Source organism: Heteronotia binoei, chromosome 2 (assembly GCF_032191835.1).
Source record: "Heteronotia binoei isolate CCM8104 ecotype False Entrance Well chromosome 2, APGP_CSIRO_Hbin_v1, whole genome shotgun sequence".
Taxonomy (NCBI): Eukaryota; Metazoa; Chordata; class Lepidosauria; order Squamata; family Gekkonidae; genus Heteronotia; species Heteronotia binoei.
In genome coordinates this window covers 191,515,017-191,535,151 of record NC_083224.1, presented here as the reverse complement: position 1 = coordinate 191,535,151, position 20,135 = coordinate 191,515,017, and the positions used below count along the sequence as shown (strand labels likewise).

At 53.3% G+C, this 20,135-nt stretch overlaps 1 protein-coding gene across 1 annotated transcript in view; it reads left to right on the top strand.

Moving 5' to 3' along the window:
- ARHGEF18 (Rho/Rac guanine nucleotide exchange factor 18) overlaps positions 1-20,135 on the top strand; it is a 34,653-nt gene that overhangs the window by 7,282 nt on the left and 7,236 nt on the right. The window contains exons 2-12 of the mRNA XM_060232746.1: positions 4,692-4,839; positions 7,116-7,228; positions 7,505-7,645; positions 8,596-8,849; positions 13,173-13,298; positions 14,353-14,470; positions 14,654-14,902; positions 15,781-15,857; positions 17,788-17,966; positions 19,014-19,105; positions 19,282-19,470. Of these exons, the coding sequence (XP_060088729.1) occupies positions 4,769-4,839; positions 7,116-7,228; positions 7,505-7,645; positions 8,596-8,849; positions 13,173-13,298; positions 14,353-14,470; positions 14,654-14,902; positions 15,781-15,857; positions 17,788-17,966; positions 19,014-19,105; positions 19,282-19,470 (1,609 nt within the window). The 5' untranslated portion in view covers positions 4,692-4,768. The remainder of the gene's footprint in view (positions 1-4,691; positions 4,840-7,115; positions 7,229-7,504; positions 7,646-8,595; positions 8,850-13,172; positions 13,299-14,352; positions 14,471-14,653; positions 14,903-15,780; positions 15,858-17,787; positions 17,967-19,013; positions 19,106-19,281; positions 19,471-20,135) is intronic.

The following is a 20,135-nucleotide window of genomic DNA, read 5'->3' as shown; positions in this document are numbered from 1 at the left end:
GTCTTCTTGGTGCTTTTGAGGGGAGGGCACAGTGGGAGGGCTTCTAGTGTCCTGGCCTCACTGGTGGACCTCCTGATGTCACCTGGGTTTTTTGGCCACTGTGTGACACAGAGTGTTGGACTGGAGGGGCCATAGGCCTGATCCAACAGGGCTTCTCTTATGTTCTTATGTGATACAGAGTGTTGGACTGGATGGGCCATTGGCCTGATCCAACAGGGCTTCTCTTATGTTCTTATGTGACACAGAGTGTTGGACTGGAGGGGCCATTGGCCTGATCCAACAGGGCTTCTCTTATGTTCTTATGTGACACAGAGTGTTGGACTAGAGAGGCCATTGGCCTGATCCAACAGGGCTTTTCTTCTGTTCTTATGTGACACAGAGTGTTGGACTGGAGGGGCCATAGGCCTGATCCAACAGGGCTTCTCTTATGTTCTTATGTGATACAGAGTGTTGGACTGGATGGGCCATTGGCCTGATCCAACAGGGCTTCTCTTATGTTCTTATGTGACACAGAGTGTTGGACTAGAGGGGCCATTGGCCTGATCCAACAGGGCTTCTCTTCTGTTCTTATGTGACACAGAGTGTTGGACTGGAGGGGCCATAGGCCTGATCCAACAGAGCTTCTCTTATGTTCTTCTGTCTGGGGCAGTGATGCTCTGTATTCTTGGTGCTTTTGAGGGGGGGCACAGTGGGAGGGCTTCTAGTATCCTGGCCTCACTGGTGGACTTCCTGATGTCACCTGGGTTTTTTGGCCCCTGTGTGACACAGAGTGTTGGACTGGATGGGCCATTGGCCTGATCCTGCATGGCTTCTCTTATGTTCTTCTGTCTGGGGCAGTGATGCTCTGTCTTCTTGGCGCTTGGAAGAGGGCCACAGTGGGAGGGCTTCTAGTGTCCTTGCCTCACTGGTGGATCTCCTGATGGCACCTGGGGTTTTTGGCCGCTGTGACGCAGAGTGTTGGGCTGTTCTCTCAGAGCTTTCTCAGCCCCACCTGCCTCACAGGGTGACTGTTGCGGGGAGAGGAAGGGAAGGAAATGTTGTTATTACTTGTTCAAGTATGTTAATGTTTTCGTGTCCTCGGGGACCCTGGTTCGGTGGGAAGGCAGCATGCAAGTGTTTTAAATCAATAAAGATCAGGTATGGCACAGACTTCCATGCCCCAAGAGGCCAGCTGGGATGTTTTTGGCTGGTGTGGTTGAGGGCTGGAACTTGTGTGTGAAGCACAGGCCGTCCAGTGATGGTCCTGTTTCTTTTCCTCGCCCCTTACCTTTTCACTCCTGTGACTGCAGTGTGGCTGGAAACTTGTTATTATTATTATTTATTTATTACTTTACATTTATATCCCGCCCTCTCCGCAAGCGGACTCAGAGCGGCTCACAACATCATAAAAACAATCAATTCAATAAAACCATAATTTACTTATCAATTTAAAACTATTAGCGCTGTCTCGGTCCAATCTAGGCGGTATTGACTTCTGCCTATGCTCGCCAGCATTCTGTGGGATGTCCGGTGGCAGCCCATTTTCAATCAACCACAAAAGCCTGTTTAAACAGTTCGGTCTTACAGGCCCTGCGGAACGCCGACAAATCCCGCAGGGCCCTTATAGCTTCTGGGAGGGTGTTCCAGAGTTCTGGTGCTGCCACCGAGAAAGCCCTAGATCTTGTTATGCATAGCTTGGCTTCTTTTGGGCCAGGGGTAGACAGCAGATTTTTTGTCCCTGATCGCAGTGCTCTCTGGGGAATATATGGGGAAAGGCGGTCCCGTAGATAGGCAGGTCCCTGACCATATAGGGCTTTAAAGGTTAATACCAACACCTTGAAGCGAACTCGGAACACAACAGGCAATCAGTGCAGCTCTCTCAGCACTGGCTGAATGTGCTCCCGTCGTGGTAGCCCCATTAACGGCCGTGCCGCAGCGTTCTGCACTAGTTGTAGTCTCCGGGTTAGCGTCAGGGGTAGCCCCATGTAGAGAGCATTACAGTGATCTATTCTTGAGGTGACCGTAGCATGGATTACCGTCGCTAAGTTGTTGCGCTCCAGGTAAGGGGCCAGCTGCCGCGCTTGCCGAAGATGGAAAAAGGCAGCTCTAGCAGTGGCTGCCACCTGAGCCTCCATTGTAAGGGAGGACTCAAGGAGCACGCCTAAGCTCTTGACCTTGGGGACCGGTATCAGTGGCACCCCATCAAGGGCCGGCAGCTGGATCTCTCTCCCCGGACCGCCCCGACCCAGGTAGAGAACCTCCGTCTTCGTCGGATTCAACTTCAGCCGACTCAGTCTGAGCCAAGAGGCCACGGCTTGTAATGCCAGGTCTAGATTTTCCAGGGTACAGTCAGACTGGCCACCCATCAATAGGTAGAGCTGGGTGTCATCCGCATATTGATGGCAACCCAGTCCATACCTCCTGACAATCTGGGCAAGGGGGCGCATATAGATATTAAATAGCATCGGGGATAGGACCGCTCCCTGCGGCACCCCACAACTAAGAGAGTGCCTCTGGGATGCTTCCTCCCCTATCACCACCCTTTGTCCCCGATCTTGGAGAAAGGAAATCAGCCACTGCAAGGCAGATCCCTGAATCCCCACTTCGGTAAGGCGGCTAGTCAGTAGCTGATGGTCAACCGTATCAAAAGCGGCTGACAGGTCTAATAACAGCAGCACTGCAGAGCCGCCCTGATCCAGATGTCGCATAAGATCGTCCATGAGAGCGACCAGAACTGTCTCCGTCCCGTGACCTGGTCGGAAGCCGGACTGGAATGGATCCAGTGCGGAAGTGTCCTCCAGAAATCCCTGCAGCTGAGTCGCCACCGCCCGCTCTATGACCTTACCCAGAAAGGGAAGGTTTGACACCGGCCGATAGTTTGCCAATGTGGCCGGGTCTGCTGATGGTTTTTTTAAGAGGGGACGGACCACTGCCTCTTTAAGAGGTGTGGGAAAGATCCCTTCAATCAGGGACCTGTTGATAATGTCCTGTAGTGGTTCACGTAGCCATGTTCACTTTGTCCTTGGCAGTGCCCAGCAAATTCCCATTGAATGGGCAGGACCCCATCTTTGAGGATGAGGATTCGTTTGACCAACCCTGTGCCGTTTAAGCCTCAGAAGGAAATTATTCTCAGTGCTCAAGGCCCTGACGGGCATGCTGAAGCCTCCCGGTTCTTCTGGTTCCTCAGGTCTTGGGGTGCGGAGAGAGACCCTGCTTGGCCTGGGATTGTGGAGAGTCACAGCCGTTTCAGAGTTGGGTGGAGGCTCTGTGTCAAGCTGTTCCCATCAGTTCTTATCTTCCGCACGCACGCGCACCTCCCATTTTCTCCAGCGGATTCAGGAAGCATATACCCCCCCTCCCCTCCCGTGTTCCGTCTAAGCTGAGTCAGCATGAGCCAGCTCACAAATTTTTAGCCTCCAACTCACCCATTTTTGTCTCCGCTCAGGAAGGATGAGCCCAGAGCACAACAATTGATGCCCCAGCTCACAACTTTGATGCCAGCAGCTCACAAAGTAGAATTTTTGCTCACAAGGCTCTGCAGCTTAGAAGTGAGCGTTGCAAGTCCCTGTAAGGCAGCTAGCGCATCATGGTTTAACTGCGGATTTGAACCCAAATCCCCCCAGAACTAGTCTGACACTGAGTTGGCACCGATGCTTCGTCTTGAGATTCTGTTTTGGCTCGGGGTGCTACATAACAGCAGCGCAGCTGGAGATCTCTCCTCTGTGTGCTTGTCTCCTTTTTTGGTGTTCCTCTGGAGAGCCAGACTTGCATGGTTACTGGGACTGGGAAAGCCTTCCTTTAAATCTTGCTTCAACTGTGTAGTCTTGCTTTCTCAGCCTTGGAGGCAATGCTACAACTGACCTACCTTACAGTACAGTCGTAAGGACTACGTGATGATCCATGGGGCCGTCTGCAGCAGAGATACACCAGAGGCTGCTTCAGATAGCACTGAATGTAGCAGACGTGCTTTGAATGCTCCCAAAGCTCTGTTTAAATGGGTGTTAACATGTCCCAGTGCCTCCTGTTTCTGGTCCAGCTGAGTCACTTTTCTCTCTGCTGTTTCACACCATTGGTGTGTGGAGCCTGAAGACCAAACATGATCAGGAAGGGGGCAGGGAGTCGTGTTCTGGCCCTTGTGGGGCTGTTGTAGGACCCGTTCTCGGAGAAGTCTTCCAGTTGGAAGCGGGTCCCCTCCCCTTTGCCCTCTCTGGTAGTTCTTGGTATTTTTTTCATTTGCGTTGAAGAGTATAAATAATTGTACTTTTTTCTTTTTTAAAAAAACTAAAGAAGCTATTTGTCATTTTCCAGAGGAGATGGGCACAGTAGGGACCAATTTCCTGCCCTTCAGCCCTGCTGGTTTCGCCGATAAGGCACGCTGAAGTGACAGGTGTGCGTTGTGAGACATTTCTAGAAGGATCCCAAGGTGGTATAAAGGCGGTCTGTCCCTTTGTTCTCTGCAGCAGGCAAGCCGCTTGTGAGCATGGGCACTACGCACTCCAAGAGCGGTGCTGACCCCTCGCACCCCCCGGAGCTGCTCTTTTGTGGCTCTTTCTCCAGCAAGTGGAATGAGAGCATCTTTTTGGAGAACGAGCTCTTGACGGCCAGGATCTTGTCCGTCCTCCGCCTGCGCTCTGAGGACCGAGGGCTGAAAGTGAGGAGTCTACATTTTGCGCCCCGGTTTCTAAGCGCCAACTCTGTGTTTGCCTCCGCAGTCCCTCCTCTCAAAGAGCACCCTCGGACCCCCCTCCTGGGCTCAGATGGCACCCCCGGCCTGCCCTGGAATCTCGGTATGACCATCGTGCCAAGGGGAAGCTTGCCAACTCCACCGAGTGCCACCACTGGGGCTGTCGTGAGGACTGGGTGAGTAGGCAGGCGCTGGCTGGCTGGCTGGCTGCGGGGTGGCGGGGGGGGAGTCCCCCACCTGGAGTGCTGAGCCAGAATACTTGCTGTCTGGGGCTGCTGCACCTTGGAGAGGCAGCCCTGCAGGGGTTTTGTTGGCTCACCTGAGCGTTCCTCTGGAGAGGAGGGGACGTGAGGCAGGCGGCTTCGCTTTTGATCCAGACTTGCCAGTCAGTGCTTTTCTGCAAAGGGCTCATTCCTGATTCTCTGGTTTTAACTCTGATGCGCAGAAGGGGTATTAACTCTGATGCGCAGAAGGGGTATTAACTCTGATGCGCAGAAGGGGTATTCTGGAGAGGCTTCTTTCGTCTGGGGAGCAGTGTTCCCCCTAAGCTGTGGAGTCTTGTGAGCAAAAATTCTACTTTGTGAGCTACTGGCATTAAAGTTGTGAGCTCCTGCATAAATTAAGTGTGCTCTGGGGCCATTTTTCCTGAGGCTAAAAATTGTGAGCTAGCTCACACTAACTCAGCTTAGAGGGAGCACCGCTGAGGAGTTGTGTGTCTCTCTCATCTCTAGCAGAGTCCCCATTGTTCCGCTTGTAAGGCAGTTCAGATACAGACTGGGGGGTTGAAACGAGATCGATCTTCCCAGCCTGTTGCGGAGGATTTGAGTTAGCTGGCCACCGCAGAATGACTTTATCATGCTGGGTGAGAAGAAGGAGACCCTTGTAAGAGGCACGAACCGCCCCCAGCAAATTTGAGCAGTGGGAGGCTTGAAGGGGAGCCTCCATCATTTCCCCTCTGAGAAGCATTTTTGGCTGTAGCGATTGGTACATATTTTGATCATTCGTTCAGATATTTTTCATGGCTTTATTTCTTTGCAGTAAGCTACCAGAGAGCAGGTCTCTTGAAGTAGCGCATAGTTTGAAATCGGCTTTAAAATATGCCTCCCTTCCTTAACAAGCAGGCACAAATGCCAGTCAGCCATTGGGGGGGTCTGTGAAGGTCAATGCCCAGAGGCCGGTGCCTTGGACGGCTCCACCTGCACTCTGCCCCTTCTCCTTGGCCTTGGTCCCCCAGCTGCTGAAGCTTTTCGGCACAGGGAAGAAGGGGCCTGCTCCAGCCCCGCGAGCCTGACTTTCTCTGGGTGAAGATCCACCTCTTTGTGTGGCTTTTTTTCCTGTGCTCTTTTCTCCGGCTCTCTACCAACCGCCAGAACCACGTGCGGCACCTGAAGGGGACGGCCGCTTGGGTGATATGTGGCTTATGGGCTTTATTCTTGTTCTCCTCCTTCTCCCATTTCCGCTTTGCCCTTCCTACAGGCAGCTCGCCAGGTTGTATGTGGATGAAATTAACATTCCCCCCAAACACGCGCACACTAACCTTTTGCTGCATAAACCCTTGACCCAGGATCGCCCCGTGAGTTCTGTGGCTGAAGTCAGGATTCAAGCCCTCTGACTGCTATGCTTGATAGATAAGCAGTCCGTGGCGCAGAGTGCTGAAGCTGCAGTACTGCGGTCCTAAGCTCTGCTCACGACCTGAGTTCGATCCCCGGTGGAAGCTGGGTTTTCAGGTAGCTGGCTCCAGGTTGACTCAGCCTTCCATCTTTCCTAGGTCGGTAAAAGGAGTCCCCAGCTTGCTGGGGGGAAATTGTAGAGGGCTGGGGAAGGCAATGGCACCCCGTGAAAACGTTGTGACGTGACGTCACCCCAGAGTCGGAAATGACTGGTGCTTGCACAGGGGACTACCTTTGCCTTTTTGCTTGATACGTGGGCCCTCCCTCCCTTCCTCCCTGCTGGTCTTCGTGTCTTTGCATTGACTTCCTCACGACCACCTTCCCTCCTGCTGTGATATGCCAGTCTCCTGCACAAGCACCTGCCGCCATGCACCAAAATGTGCAGCTGGGTGGTGGGGCGGAAGCAGGATCTTGCCCCCAGGGGTGTTTGAACTCAGGTGAGACGAAGCCGTGTCCTCCAAGCGTCCCTGTCGATGCTTCTTGTAGGGTAGTAGGAGCAGCTGGGCAACTGGGCGTCAGAAGAGCCCTGAGAGGGTCCAGCAGCCAACCAGCTGCCGTGGAGGGCTAAACAAACAGATTGAGAGGACGAGGCCTTCCCCCACTGCTGCCTCCAGCACCGGCATCCCTAGGTTTGCTGCCTCTAAACACGGAAGGCTCCCTTCACTCACCATGCTGGTGGCCACGGATGGACCTCTCCCTCCATAAACGTAGCTAGTACTCGTGACCGTCTCTCCGGAGCTCCAGCTGTGACCTGCCTCTTTTGTTTTCCTTTGGCTGTTTAGATTAATTGGCGGAGAGATGGATGAGACGGATTCTGGAGTCCTGAAATTTAAACCCCCCTCTGAGGATGTCATCTCCCTTGCTTCCTCAACAACAGAGTCCGTGCTCGTGGAAGGTAAAAGGGTCCTCCGCTCTGGGGGGGGACCTCCTGAGCGACGTTCTTGGTATGTGGGAGGAAAGGGGGTAGCCTGTCTGGGAGGGCATTAGCCTGCTGATCCAAGCGCCCGGGGAAGGCACTTCTCAGAGGAGGGCCCTGGCATGAGGAGCTGAAGCGGGCTTCCACTGCCAGTTGTCCGGAGAGTTGTCAGCCAGGTGGGTGGGCGGCTGCTGCTGCTGCATCCCGTGTCGGAAGAGCTTCCGGAAGGCCGACTCCGGCTCTTGTGGTTTGTAGATGCTTACTTGGCCTCCTTGCGGCACGAGCTGGAGACGGATGCCCGGGAGTTTGAGGCCCCGTCATGGAGCCTGGCGGTCGAGCAGCCATACGCCAGGCAGCAGGAGCGGGAGGGCCTCAAGCGGCAGGACGTCATCTACGGTAAGGCCTGGAGGGGGGGGGGGGACAGTGAGGGCTTGCCTTCTCCTGGGGCACAGGAGAGACTTGCGTTCGACACTGAACACACAGGTTTCAAAACCCGGGAGTCACGTTAGCTTCAATTACACTTCATTGTAAAGAGATTGCCTCATTGCGTAAAGTTTCACGGCATCGCCGTCTACTGACGGAGAGAGGTCTCCGCACCTACACGGACTTTCCATATGTTGGAGTTGTCGTCCTTGGTGGGACCCTCTTTAGTTTTTTTGCATACTGGCTAGTGGTTCCTGTAAAGAGAGCCGGTTTGGAGAGTGGAGAGCCGGTTTGGTGTAGTGGTTAAGTGTGCGGACTCTTATCTGGGAAAACCGGGTTTGATTCCCCACTCCTCCACTTGCAGCTGCTGGAATGGCCTTGGGTCAGCCATAGCTCTGGCAGAGGTTGTCCTTGAAAGGGCAGCTGCTGTGAGAGCCCTCTCCAGCCCCACCCACCTCACAGGGTGTCTGTTGTGGGGGAGGAAGGTAAAGGAGATTGTGAGCCGCTCTGAGACTCTTCGGAGTGGAGGGCGGGATATAAATCCAATATCATCTTCTTCTTCTAAATCGCGTTTGTTGTGAATTGTGAGAACATAGGCTTGGTGCTTAAGAAATTACATAATATGTAGATTGGATACTTATTGAGCTGGTATTTGTGCATCGTGCTACTTTAGCTCTTTTTGTATATATATATATTTTTTAAAAAATTTGAACACGGGTCTCCCCAATTTCTCAGCCTCACTGTGTTCTTCCCGTTCGGTTTCCTTCTCCTGGGGCACGGCTCCTGCTTTGTGAGGGGGGGATGGGGTGGGGGCTGGCATCGAGGCAGCCGTCTCTCCTCGGATGTAGATGGTCGGCAGGAACAGGCTCTAAAACGTGGGTCTTGGGGAGAGTCGGGTTTGAGGGCTGCTGGTTGCCTTCCAGAACTGATGCAGACAGAAATGCACCACGTCCGGACCCTCAAGATCATGCTGAAGGTCTACCTGCATGCCATGCGGGAGGAGCTGCAGCTCAGCCACGCCGTCCTCCAGCGCCTCTTCCCCTCCGTGGGCGAGCTGCTGGACCTGCACTGGGCCTTCCTCTCCCAGCTGAAGCAGCGCCGGAAGGAGGCCCTGGAAGAAGAAGGCAGCGAGCGCAACTACGTCATCCGGAGAATTGGGGATCTCTTGGTGCAGCAGGTCAGGCGGGGCTGGTGGTGGAGGAGGTCTGATGCTGGGGGTAGGTTGCGGGGAGGGGCAGGGCTGTGCAGGAGAGCCGGGAGTTAAGAAAGTCGGGGCTGGGACTTACAGGCTGTCGGGAACCCTGCTGGTCAGTGGCGGAGCTCCCCCCCCCCCCCCCCGGCCTGCAGAAGGGCCCAGGGCCAGTTTCTGGCTTCTAAGGAGAGCCAAGTTGGTGAAGTGGTTAAGTGTGTGGACTCTTATCGGGGAGAACCGGGTTCGATTCCCCACTCCTCCACTTGCACCTGCTGGAATGGCCATGAGTCAACCATCGCTCTCGCAGGAGTTGTCCATGAAAGGGCAGCTTCTGGAAGAGCTCTCTAAGCCCCACCCAACTCACAGGGTGTCTGTTGTGGGGGAGGAAGGGAAAGGAGATTGTAGGCCGCTCTGAGACTTTATCTTTGAAAGGGCAGCTTCTGGGAGAGCTCTCTCAGCCCCACCCACCTCACAGGGTGTCTGTTGTGGGGGTGGAAGGGAAAGGAGATTGTAGGCCGCTCTGAGACTCTGTCTTTGAATGGGCAGCTTCTGGGAGAGCTCTCTCAGCCCCACCCGCCTCACAGGGTGTCTGTTGTGGGGGAGGAAGGAAAAGGAGATTGTAGGCTGCTCTGAGACTCTGTCTTTGAAAGAGCAGCTTCTGGGAGAGCTCTCTCAGCCCCACCCACCTCACAGGGTGTCTGTTGTGGGGGTGGAAGGGAAAGGAGATTGTAGGCCGCTCTGAGACTCTGTCTTTGAAAGGGCAGCTTCTGGGAGAGCTCTCTCAGCCCCACCCACCTCACAGTGTGTCTGTTTTGGGGGGAGAAGATATAGGAGACTGTAAGCCACTCTGAGTCTGATTCAGAGAGAAAGACGGGGTATAAATCTGCAGTCTTCTTCTTCTGATGTAGCCAATCCTCCCAGAGCTTATAAAAAAGAGCTCTGGCAGAGGTTGTCCTTGAAAGGACGGCTGCTGTAAAAAGCTCTCTCAGCCCCACCCACCTCATAGGGTGTCTGTTGTGGCAGGGGGGGGGAAGGTAGAGGCGATTGTGAGCCGCTCTGAGACTCTGAGTATAGGGCGGGATATATATCCAATATCATCATCTTCTTCTTCCTGGAGAAGGATCTCGCATTCTCTGCCTGAGGCACCAGAGAGCCGCTGCTACTTGGAGTAGGCAGAACTGGGGGGGGGGGAGGGACAAGTGCCCCCCCGTGCCTTTTATTTATTTATTTATTTATTTATTTATCTATCTGGGATTTATATCCCGCCCTTCCCACCGAGTGGCTCAGGGCGGCTTACAACATATATAAAACTAACATAAAAGTATAAAATTACACTTTAAATTAACATTTCACAATATATAATTAAAATCAAACATTTGTTATAACTATACATCATTAAAACAGCCAGCAGTCGTGGAGCTACACTCTATTCAGCTTCGGATAAAAATCAGTATACAATATACAGCATTCAGTAGTCGGTATACAGGGCCGTTAGTTGTGGGCCAGCCAGAAGAGGACTGTCTTACAGGCCCTGCGGAATTGGGTGAGATCCCGCAGGGCCCTTACCTCCTCCGGCAGCTGGTTCCACCAAAATGGAGCCATTACAGAGAAGGCCCGGTCTCTTGTGATCTTCAAGCGGGCCTCCTTTGGCCCGGGGACAACCAGAAGATTTTGAGATCCCGATCTCAGTGCTCTCTGGGGAACATGCGGGGAGAGACGGTCCCTCAGGTAGGCAGGTCCTAGACCATATAGGGCTTTAAAGGTAATAACCAGCACCTTGTATCGAACTCAGTAGGATATTGGCAGCCAGTGCAGCGCCCGAAGTCCCGGCTGAATGTGCTCCCACCTTGGGAGCCCCAATAACAACCGGGCGGCGGCGTTCTGCACCAGCTACAATTTCCGGGTTCGACACAGGGGCAGCCCCATGTAGAGGGCATTGCAGTAGTCCAGCCTCGAGGTGACCGTAGCATGGATCACCGTTGCTAGATCGTCGCGTTCCAGGAAGGGAGCCAGCTGTCTAGCCCGCCTAAGATGGAAGAATGCGGACTTGGCAGTGGCTGCTATCTGGGCCTCCATAGTTAAGGAAGGCTCCAGAAGTACCCCCAGGCTCTTGACCCTGTGCGCCGCCATCAGCGGCGCACCGTCAAAAACCGGAAGGGGTATTTCCCCCCCTGGGCCACGACGGCCCAAGCAAAGGACCTCTGTCTTCGCTGGGTTTAGCCTCAGCCCGCTCTGTTTGAGCCACCCAGCCACAGCCTGTAGCGCCCGGTCCAGATTTTGTGGGGCGGAGACCGGCCGGCCGTCCATAAGCAGGGGCAGAGAGAGCTTCAGTGCTGTGGACCTTCCCCTCCCTGCCTGGTTGCTAGTGGGACCAGAGCTGGGGCCCCCAGCCCTTTGGAGCCTGCAGGGGGCACCTTTGGGATTCTGACGCAGGGCGGTGGGTGCAGCCACAAAACAGCCGTGCAGCCCCAGCTTGCCCTCAGCCACACAGCGAAGACCCTTGTGCTGGGGGGGTGGGGGGGGCAGCTGCTGCCAAAGGAATATTTTCAAAAACCTGCACAGCCAGTCAGAAGCCTTGCCCAAAGCAAAAGCCCTCCTCCCTTTCTGAAATCACTCGTTGGGCGTCAGGAAAGGTGTCAGCAGTCCTGGGGGGTGGGGGTGGGGGCTCATGTCTTCCAGGGTCTGATGAGTTTGCCTACTCTCAGAATCCACCTGCAGGTTCGGTGAGAAAGGTGAGCTGCTGTTAAAGAAGTAGCCACCTGCTGCACCTAAGTGGGAAGTGGAAGCTTTCTGGGCCAGACATTCAATACTCCCCCCCCCAGCAGCTATTACAATACCAGCTCATATGATGTCTTTTCCTTCAAAGCCAGGCATTTTTAAACCTTTCCTTGACGGTTTCCCAGGTATGTTCTGGGTCAGCTTTTCAGAAACAGAGTATTTCCAGTTCTCTGTTGAATGCTGAGGGTCTGAGTCTTGCTTTGAGCCAGAGATGTGTCCCGGAGGTGCACACTTGACTGTGGTGTGCCCCAAGGGGCGGTTCTCTCCCCGATGTTATTTAACATCTATATGCGACCTCTTGCCCAGATTGCCCGAAGGTACGGGCTAGGGTGTCATCAGTATGCTGATGACACCCAGCTCTATCTACTGATGGACGGCCAGCCGACCTGCGTCCCGGAAAATCTAGATCGGGCACTATATGCCGTGGCTGAATGGCTCAGACTGAGCGGGCTGAAGCTTAACCCTGCGAAGACAGAGGTCCTTTGCTTGGGTCACCGCGGTCCGGAAAGGGGAATCCCCCTACCAGCCTTTGACGGTGCGCCGCTGATAGCGGCGGACAGGGTCAGGAGCTTGGGGGTGCTGTTGGAGCCTTCCTTAAAGATGGAGGCTCAGATAGCAGCCGCTGCCAAGTCCGCGTTTTTTCATCTTAGGCGGGCAAGGCAGTTGGCCCCCTTTTTGGAGCGCGACGACCTAGCAACAGTGATCCATGCCACGGTCACCTCGAGGTTAGACTACTGTAATGCCCTCTACATGGGGCTGCCCCTGTCCCGAACTCGGAAATTGCAGCTGGTGCAGAATGCCGCGGCCCGGCTGTTATTGGGTCTCCCAAAGTGGGAACACATTCAGCCGGGTCTTCGGACCCTGCACTGGCTTCCAGTAATATACCGAGTCCGGTACAAGGTGCTGGTTATCACCTTTAAAGCCCTATATGGCTTGGGACCTGTCTACCTGAAGGACCGTCTTTCCCCGCACGTTCCCCAGAGAGTACTGAGGTCGGGAACACAAAATCTCCTTACTATCCCTGGGCCGAAGGAAGCCCGTTTGAAATCCACCAGAGAAAGGGCTTTCTCTGTTATGGCCCCTACATGGTGGAATCAGCTGCCGGAAGAAGTGAGGGCCCTGCGGGACCTTGTACAGTTCCGCAGGGCCTGTAAGACGACCCTCTTCCGGCTAGCCTATACCTAGCTTGAGAATTTTAATGTAACTTGCCGGATTTCTTTTATATACAGTTGAAATATTTATTAATATTTATTGATAACCATGGTTTTATCTGTTTTTATCTGTTTTAAATGCTGATCCCTTTATATGTTTAAATACTGTAATTTTGTTGGATCTATCACTGGAAGCCGCCCTGAGCCACTTGTGGGAAGGGCGGGATATAAATCCCAAATAAATAAATAAATAAAAGATGTGCAGCGAAAAGTCTATTCTTGCAGCCAAACCACCGCCCCGGCCCTCCCCCAGCCTGACTGTGCTGTGTGCCTCCCATCTTATGCACTGACGGCAGCCTCTCTCCTGCTTCTGGCTCAGTTTTCAGGGGAGACCGGGGAAAGGATGAGGGAGAAGTACGGCGTCTTCTGCAGCAGCCACAGCGAGGCGGTGAACTACTATAAAGAGCTGATGCAGCAAAGCAAGAAATTCCAAAACTTGATCAAGGTAAAAGAAGCATCTTTTATTTATTTGTTTTTTGTTTATTTCGGTAAATTTATATTCCGCCCTTTCCCAAACGGGCTCAGGGCGCATCACATCCAAGCAAAACCAGTCGAATGTGATAAAAAACCAATTAAATGCAATTAAAAGCAAACAACACAACACAGTACTATATAACAAAGGCGGGCTTACTCAGTATCGTATCTTGGAAAGGGGCAGTGGGGTTGGGGGGGGCTTGGTTCCAGTGGGCTTTCCCCCCAGCAACAGGCAACAGAATTAGGGGAGGGACAGTGGCTCAGTGGTAGAGCATGTGCTTGGTAAGCAGAAGGTCCCAGATTCAATCCCCGGCATCTCCAACTCAAAAGGGTCCAGGCAAGTAAGCATGAAAAACCTCCGCTTGAGACCCTGGAGAGCAGGGGAGGGACGGTGGCTCAGTGGCAGAGCATCTTCTTGGTAAGCATAAGGTCCCAGGTTCAATCCCCGACATCTCCAACTCAAAAGGGTCCAGGCAAGTAGGCATGAAAAACCTCAGCTTGAGATCCTGGAGAGCCGCTGCCAGTCTGAGGAGACAAGACTGACTTTGAGGGACTGAAGGTCTGATTCAGTATAAGGCAGCTTCATACGTCCATACGTCCAATTCCAGACACTGACCGGCAATCCCTGCAGGTCTGAAGCACGGGGGGTCTGAGGCTCCTGGCCCAGAGGGCTCTTGAGAAGGACCTCCCTTTGGATCGATGAGGCTGAGTGAATATCAGGAGACCTTCCAGAATCTCCCCCGCCCACCGTGTGAGGCCCTGAGAGCCACTAGCTAGCTTAGGCGGCTGCGAAAAGGGCCTGTTTTTGTGACTGAGAAATCTCCCTTGATGGCCGTTGGGCAGCTTGTCTCTGCACACCAGAGTAACATCCCCAGTGTGGGGGTTGGGGTGGGGGGGATGACTGTCCGGTGTTCCCCTCTCAGTTCCGAGCCAGGGCTGAAGGAAGGCAGGGCTACCAGTGCTGTTGCTGTGAGTAAGCCTCCCCTTGTGTGTGTGTCTGTGTGTGTCTGCCTTTTGCTCCGTAGAAAATCAGCAATTCTTCCATTGTCAGGAGACTCGGGATCCAAGAGTGCAACCTCCTCGTCACGCAGCGCATCATGAAGTACCCGGTCTTGGTGGAGCGCATCATTCAAAACACGGAAGGTGGGAGGCTGACCCCTGGAGGCTGACCCCTGGCTGCCTCCTCCTTGAGCCCAGCTGAGAGCCTCTTGCCCCAGGGCCTTGCAGAGGGAAGGGGTTAGATTGGACCGCTGGGTTGCGTCTCAGGCTAGTTTCCCCCCTCTTCCTGAAACACAAGAGTTCTTTCCCCTCGGCTCCTCTCTGCAGCAGGCACGAACGAGTACGAGGACCTGACCCAGGCGCTGCAGCTGATCAAGGAGGCCATCATGGCGGTCGACGCCAAAGTGAACGAGTGCGAGAAAGCGCAGCGCCTCCGGGAGCTGGTGACCAAGATGGAGCTCAAGTCTTCAGCGAAGTTCAAGAACGGGCTGGTCTTCCGGAAGGAGGACATGCTGCAGCGGCGCCTCCTGACTGACGGGATGCTGTCCTGGAAGGCTGCCTCGGGGCGCCTGAAAGGTCAGTGGGTGCTGCCTCGGCTGCCTTCCTCCTCCAGGCAGAGGGCTGCAGCAAGAGGGCCGGGCATGGGGTGAGTCAGCCCTCCTCAGGTTGCTGGGGGTGGCTGGCTGGAATGACTCAGCAATCTCTGGCCCGCGGCACACTTTTTAGAAGGGCATTGCACGAACCTTACAGGGGCAATGAACAGTGCCATCAAGCTCTTGGGGGTTTTGTCCTCACAAGACTGGCCTGTCCTTTGCATTCCAAAGAAAAATATTTATTTTATTTTGATTTGATTCGATTCAATTTTTAGCTCGCTCTTCCCGTAGAATAGGCTCAGGGTGGGTTACATCATAAAAACAGTCAACAGTGAAAAGACCAATTTAAAATATATAAAATCTCAAATTACAAAGACTAAGATGTCAGATTCTGCCTCACAGACGTGGCCTCTTGTCCAGGTCCAGCAGATCTTGAAGCGCTGGGATGGAATGAGGTGGTGGGGGGGGAAGGCCGGTAATGAGTGACGCCCACTGCCTCAGCTGAACGCCTGGTGAAAGAGCTCCGTTTTACAGGCCCTGCGGAATCAGATCCCGCAGGGCCCCGGATCTCTCCCAGATAGGCCAAAGAGGAGGATTTTGGGGTCCCTGTTAGTTTCTAGGGGAAACAAAAAGGGCTTTTGGGGAAGGAGCTTTTTTATAATAATAATAACCCTGGAGCACTCCCACAGGTTGGAGCTGCTACTGTGCCCTCAGTGGCTGTTCTTCCCTGCAGGTCGTGTTGGGTTGTCCTGTTGCCAGGGAGAGCAGCATGTCATTTGTGGTCTGGACAGGGGCTAAAGCATCCATGCTCAGCCCCTGAAGCCCCGAGAGCCTGTCCAGACACTCTTTCTCCTTCTGCAGATATCCTGGCTGTGCTGCTGACGGACGTTCTCCTGCTGCTACAAGAGAAGGACCAGAAATATGCGTTTGCATCTGTGGTGCGTATCTGTGGGCGGAGGAGTTTTGCCCAAAGCTCCCCAGGGAAGGTGGGGGTGATATCGCTCCTGGGTGGTGATCCCGAGTGGCTTGGTTTGAATTTTATCTCTGCCATAAACCTACTAACAGTCCTTAGGCCTCTCCCAGCACTGATCTCCTGTATGGGGATGTAAAGAAGCAGTCAGGGTCAGCTTGGGAGGGTGGCGACTAAGAATTTTTCCCCTGTCACCTTCCCTCAGTACCTCAGGCACACACACAGAAATCCAGACAGAAGTATAAAAAAAATGGGCACCAAACGTTTTTAAATTTCAAAAACCACAGAAGAATATTTATTGGTTCACAAAAGGCAAGGAAGAGGGATAAAATAATATTAGTTAGTTGTATTAAAAACAAATCGGTTGGCAGGCAGACAGTTGGCAAAATAATCAGTCACTAAACACTAGAGGTTTGTCAGGGTGAGATACTAATATAATTATAAACAGGCAGGCTTTAAACTATACAAAAAACTCTGGACAGGCAGGCAGTGTCAAGCATAGGAGTTTCAAAAGACTCAAACAATGTTTAGAAACAAAGTATTGGTTTGTTGATAATCCATGTTGCTCATCCAAGGACCATATTGAAAGTGATACAGTATAAAGGATAGCAGCTGGCTTTAAGAGATACATCAAAGGAATACTAAAGATTGCTAGGAATTCTAACACAGGCATATGAAGAACTACATTCACAGGTTCGGTTATCTTTTGTGGTTAGCCACATCCTGGGTCCCAGGCTTAGGCCTGGGAATCTTTCCCGGGAGGCACTATCTCCAAAGCTGGCATTCCTGCATTTGTTACAAGAGGTGTGAACTAGAGAATGGGTTACATGGCTTTGATATGCACCAGCAAAAGGAAAGGATAAACAATACAGTTTTTCTTGGCACTAGGAACGCTTTGCAGAGTTGATGGTCTAGGTCTACGCCTATTCTCAGGCTTCTTTAAATCATAAAAATAATAAAAGTCCACACACTCTTTTCCATTCACACTGAGGACTCCTCTCTTGTGCCAGTTCAGTATTCCCTCACAGACGTACACACCAGCATTCAGGATTCCCACTTTTGAGAGCTAATTTCCAGCCCCTCACTCCTGTCTGACCCACCCAGCTGGATTCCTAGTCTGAATCTTGGGATTCCCTTCTAGCCACCAGAATCCTGTCCTCCTTTTAGAGTGTTTGCCTGTTCTCAGTTTAAACTAGGAGTCTGCCCTGTTGTCCTGACATTACCCCACAGAGAGTTTTGCCTCACAGAAGGTGTCTGGCTGTGGCCCTCTTCTGCCCGGAAACTCTCTCACTGGCAGAAGGTTTTATTTACTTCTGTCTCCCAAGGAACTCAGCCCCACTGGCTGTTCTCAGCTCCTTGTCCAGTTGCTTCATGTAGCAACTCTTCAGTTTCAGTACCCGGTCTCTACTCCACTGTTCAGTACACAAGCTCCGACTCCCAAAACTAAACTCCGAGGCATTTTCTCTTCTGCAAGCCTCTTCAGTTTGCTGCATTTTAGTTACCATGGCTGCATCCCAGCCAATCGTCGCAAGGCTGTTCCCAGCTTCCCGGTTAAGTGCCTGAGTCCATTACAGGGGACAACAGGAAGGAACAGGGGTCTAGGAGCACCTGCAAAACTAACAAAATTTGCAGCTGGGGATGAGCTCTCGTGAGTCACACCTCGCTTCTGAAGAAGCGACGGTACCTGAAGGAGTGACTCGAGAAAGCTCACACCCCGCCACAAATTGTGCTGCTGGGTTCTTTTCTGTTGCTGCAGACAGACTTACTCGACATTTTGCAGGGACAGCAATTGATGCCTGCCTTAAAGGGTTGCTGTGAGAATGGTCTGTTTGACCTTTGCAACCCAGGGGTATTCTGGAGAGGCAAGAGGCTGACCCAGGTGTTTCTCGCCGTTGCAGGATTCCAAGCCACCAGTGATCTCCTTGCAGAAGCTGATCGTTCGGGAAGTGGCCAACGAGGAGAGAGCCATGTTCTTGATCAGCGCCTCCCTGAAAGGACCCGAGATGTATGAAATCCACACCAGCTCCAAGGAGGAGAGGAATTTCTGGATGGCGCAGATCCGCCAGGCAGTGGAGAAGTGCGTGTGACCCCCCAGTCAGTCTGGCTCCTTGCTGGGGCTGGTCCCCTTTCCCCCTCGGTGGGTGGGGCCGCCTGAGCAGAGCCAGGGCAGCCTTGCAGGGCCAGAGCTGATTAACAAAGGGTGATGAACACATGGAATTCACTGCCACAGAAGGTGGCAGCGGCTGCAAGCATAGCCAGCTTTAAGAGGGGACTGGATAAAAATATGGAGCAGAGGTTCATCAGTGGCTCTTAGCCACAGTGTATAGTTGGAACTCTCTGTCTGGGGCAGTGATGCTCTGTATTCTTGGTGCTTGGGGGGGCACAGTGGGAGGGCTTCTAGCGTCCTGGCCCCACTGATGGACCTCTTGATGGCCCCTGGGCTCTTTTTGGCCACTGTGTGACACAGAGTGTTGGACTGGGTGGGCCACTGGCCTGATCCAACATTCATTCATTCATTCATTCAATTTATTCATTTATTCATTCATTCATTTATTCATTCATTCATTCCGTAACTTATATCCCGCCCTTCCCACAAGTGGCTCAGGGCGGCTTACAACAAATAATAAAACAATAAAATCGGAACAAATTAATACATTTAAATTCAAACATTTAAAACCTAAAAACCTTAAAATTTTACATTTTACATTAAAACTGTGCAGTATAATCACAAAAATCTAAGATCTAGAAAGCTACATTTGTCTAGTCAGGCGTAGGCTAACCGGAAGAGGGTCGTCTTACAGGCCCTGCGGAACTGAGTAAGATCCCGCAGGGCCCTCACCTCTTCCGGTAGCTGGTTCCACCACATAGGGGCCGTTGTGGAAAAGGCCCTGTCTCTAGTTGTTTTGAGGCGCACTTCCTTGGGCCTGGGGATGGTGAGAAGATTTTGAGTCCCAGACCTCAGTACTCTCTGGGGAACGTGTGGGGAGAGGTAGGCAGGTCCCAGGCTTCTCTTATGTTCTTATGTGACACAGAGTGTTGGAGTGGAGGGGCCACTGGCCTGATCCAACAGGGCTTCTCTCATGTTCTTATGAGACCCGTGTCTCTTTGATGCCTTGCTCTGTAGCTGTCCAGACGAAGAGGAAAGGATCCTTGCTGACCCGGAGGAGGAGAGGAAGCAAGCCGAAGCCAGGGCAGCAAAGCTGAAAGAGTTTCACGGTAAGGAGGATGTTTGGCTTGGAGCCCCTCAAGACCTACACGGCTTCCCAGCCCTCTTGCAGCCACTTCCAGTGGGACCAGCCCACATGTGGCCCTGTTCCCGGGAAGGTCCTTGAAGCAGAGCCTGCTCTGTGCTCCCTGCCTTCACTGCTCCTCCTCCTTTGCCCCCGCCCCAGATCGCCTGCGGGTGAAAGATGACCTGATCGTGCAGAGCCTGAATGAGAAGCAGCAGATCTACTTGGAGATGGCGGAGATGAACGGCTTCGAGGACGTGCCCCAGGCCTCCCGCCCCTGGCTCGTCTGCAGGACGGAATCCCCCGAGGACCTGCAGGGGGAGGCTCTGGCCAGGCAGGCGGTGTCTGAAGGTCAGGATTCTAAAAGTTGGGGGGCTTTTTAAAAAGTCCAGGGGCGCCCTTTCCCATCCACTGCGGGGGGCTTGCCGCTTCTCAGGAGCTTTCTGGGGTGGGGGCAGAAGCCAGAGGCTCTGAAAGTGGCCAGGTGGAGGCAGCGACCCTGAAACTTTGGAGTCGAGAAGTGACTGGGCCTTGCGTGCAAGCAGGGGGGCTTTCCTTCCACCTGCCTCTCCCCCCACTCCAGCGCTTCGCAGCCAGCAGCTCCATCTGCCCGTCTCCCTCCCCGGCTTCTTATGTTTCTCACTCCTCCGCCCACCTTCTCGCCGCCTGTTGCTTTTGCTACTGCACTGCCCTGTGCCCTGGTCTGTGCCCTCCAAGCTCTGGCTGCAGCTGATCCTTTGGCAGCTCAGCCGTAGCAAAAGAGCAGTGCCCCCACAGTCTTGCTATAGGCTTGCTGAAGGTAGGGATCCAGAGCAAGGGGCCGCAGCTGCTTGGGCTCCCAGCAGCTGGAGAATCTGGGATTCACACAATCCCGGCTTTGACTGTTTCTTGAACAGCAGAAGTTGGGCGAGACCCAGCGTTTGCAGCTCTGCCGGGATGCAGCTTCTGTTGGTCACTGTTTGCGGTGTGTGTGTGTCAGTTCTCCCCTCCCTCCCCTCACCCCCTCAAGAGGCCGC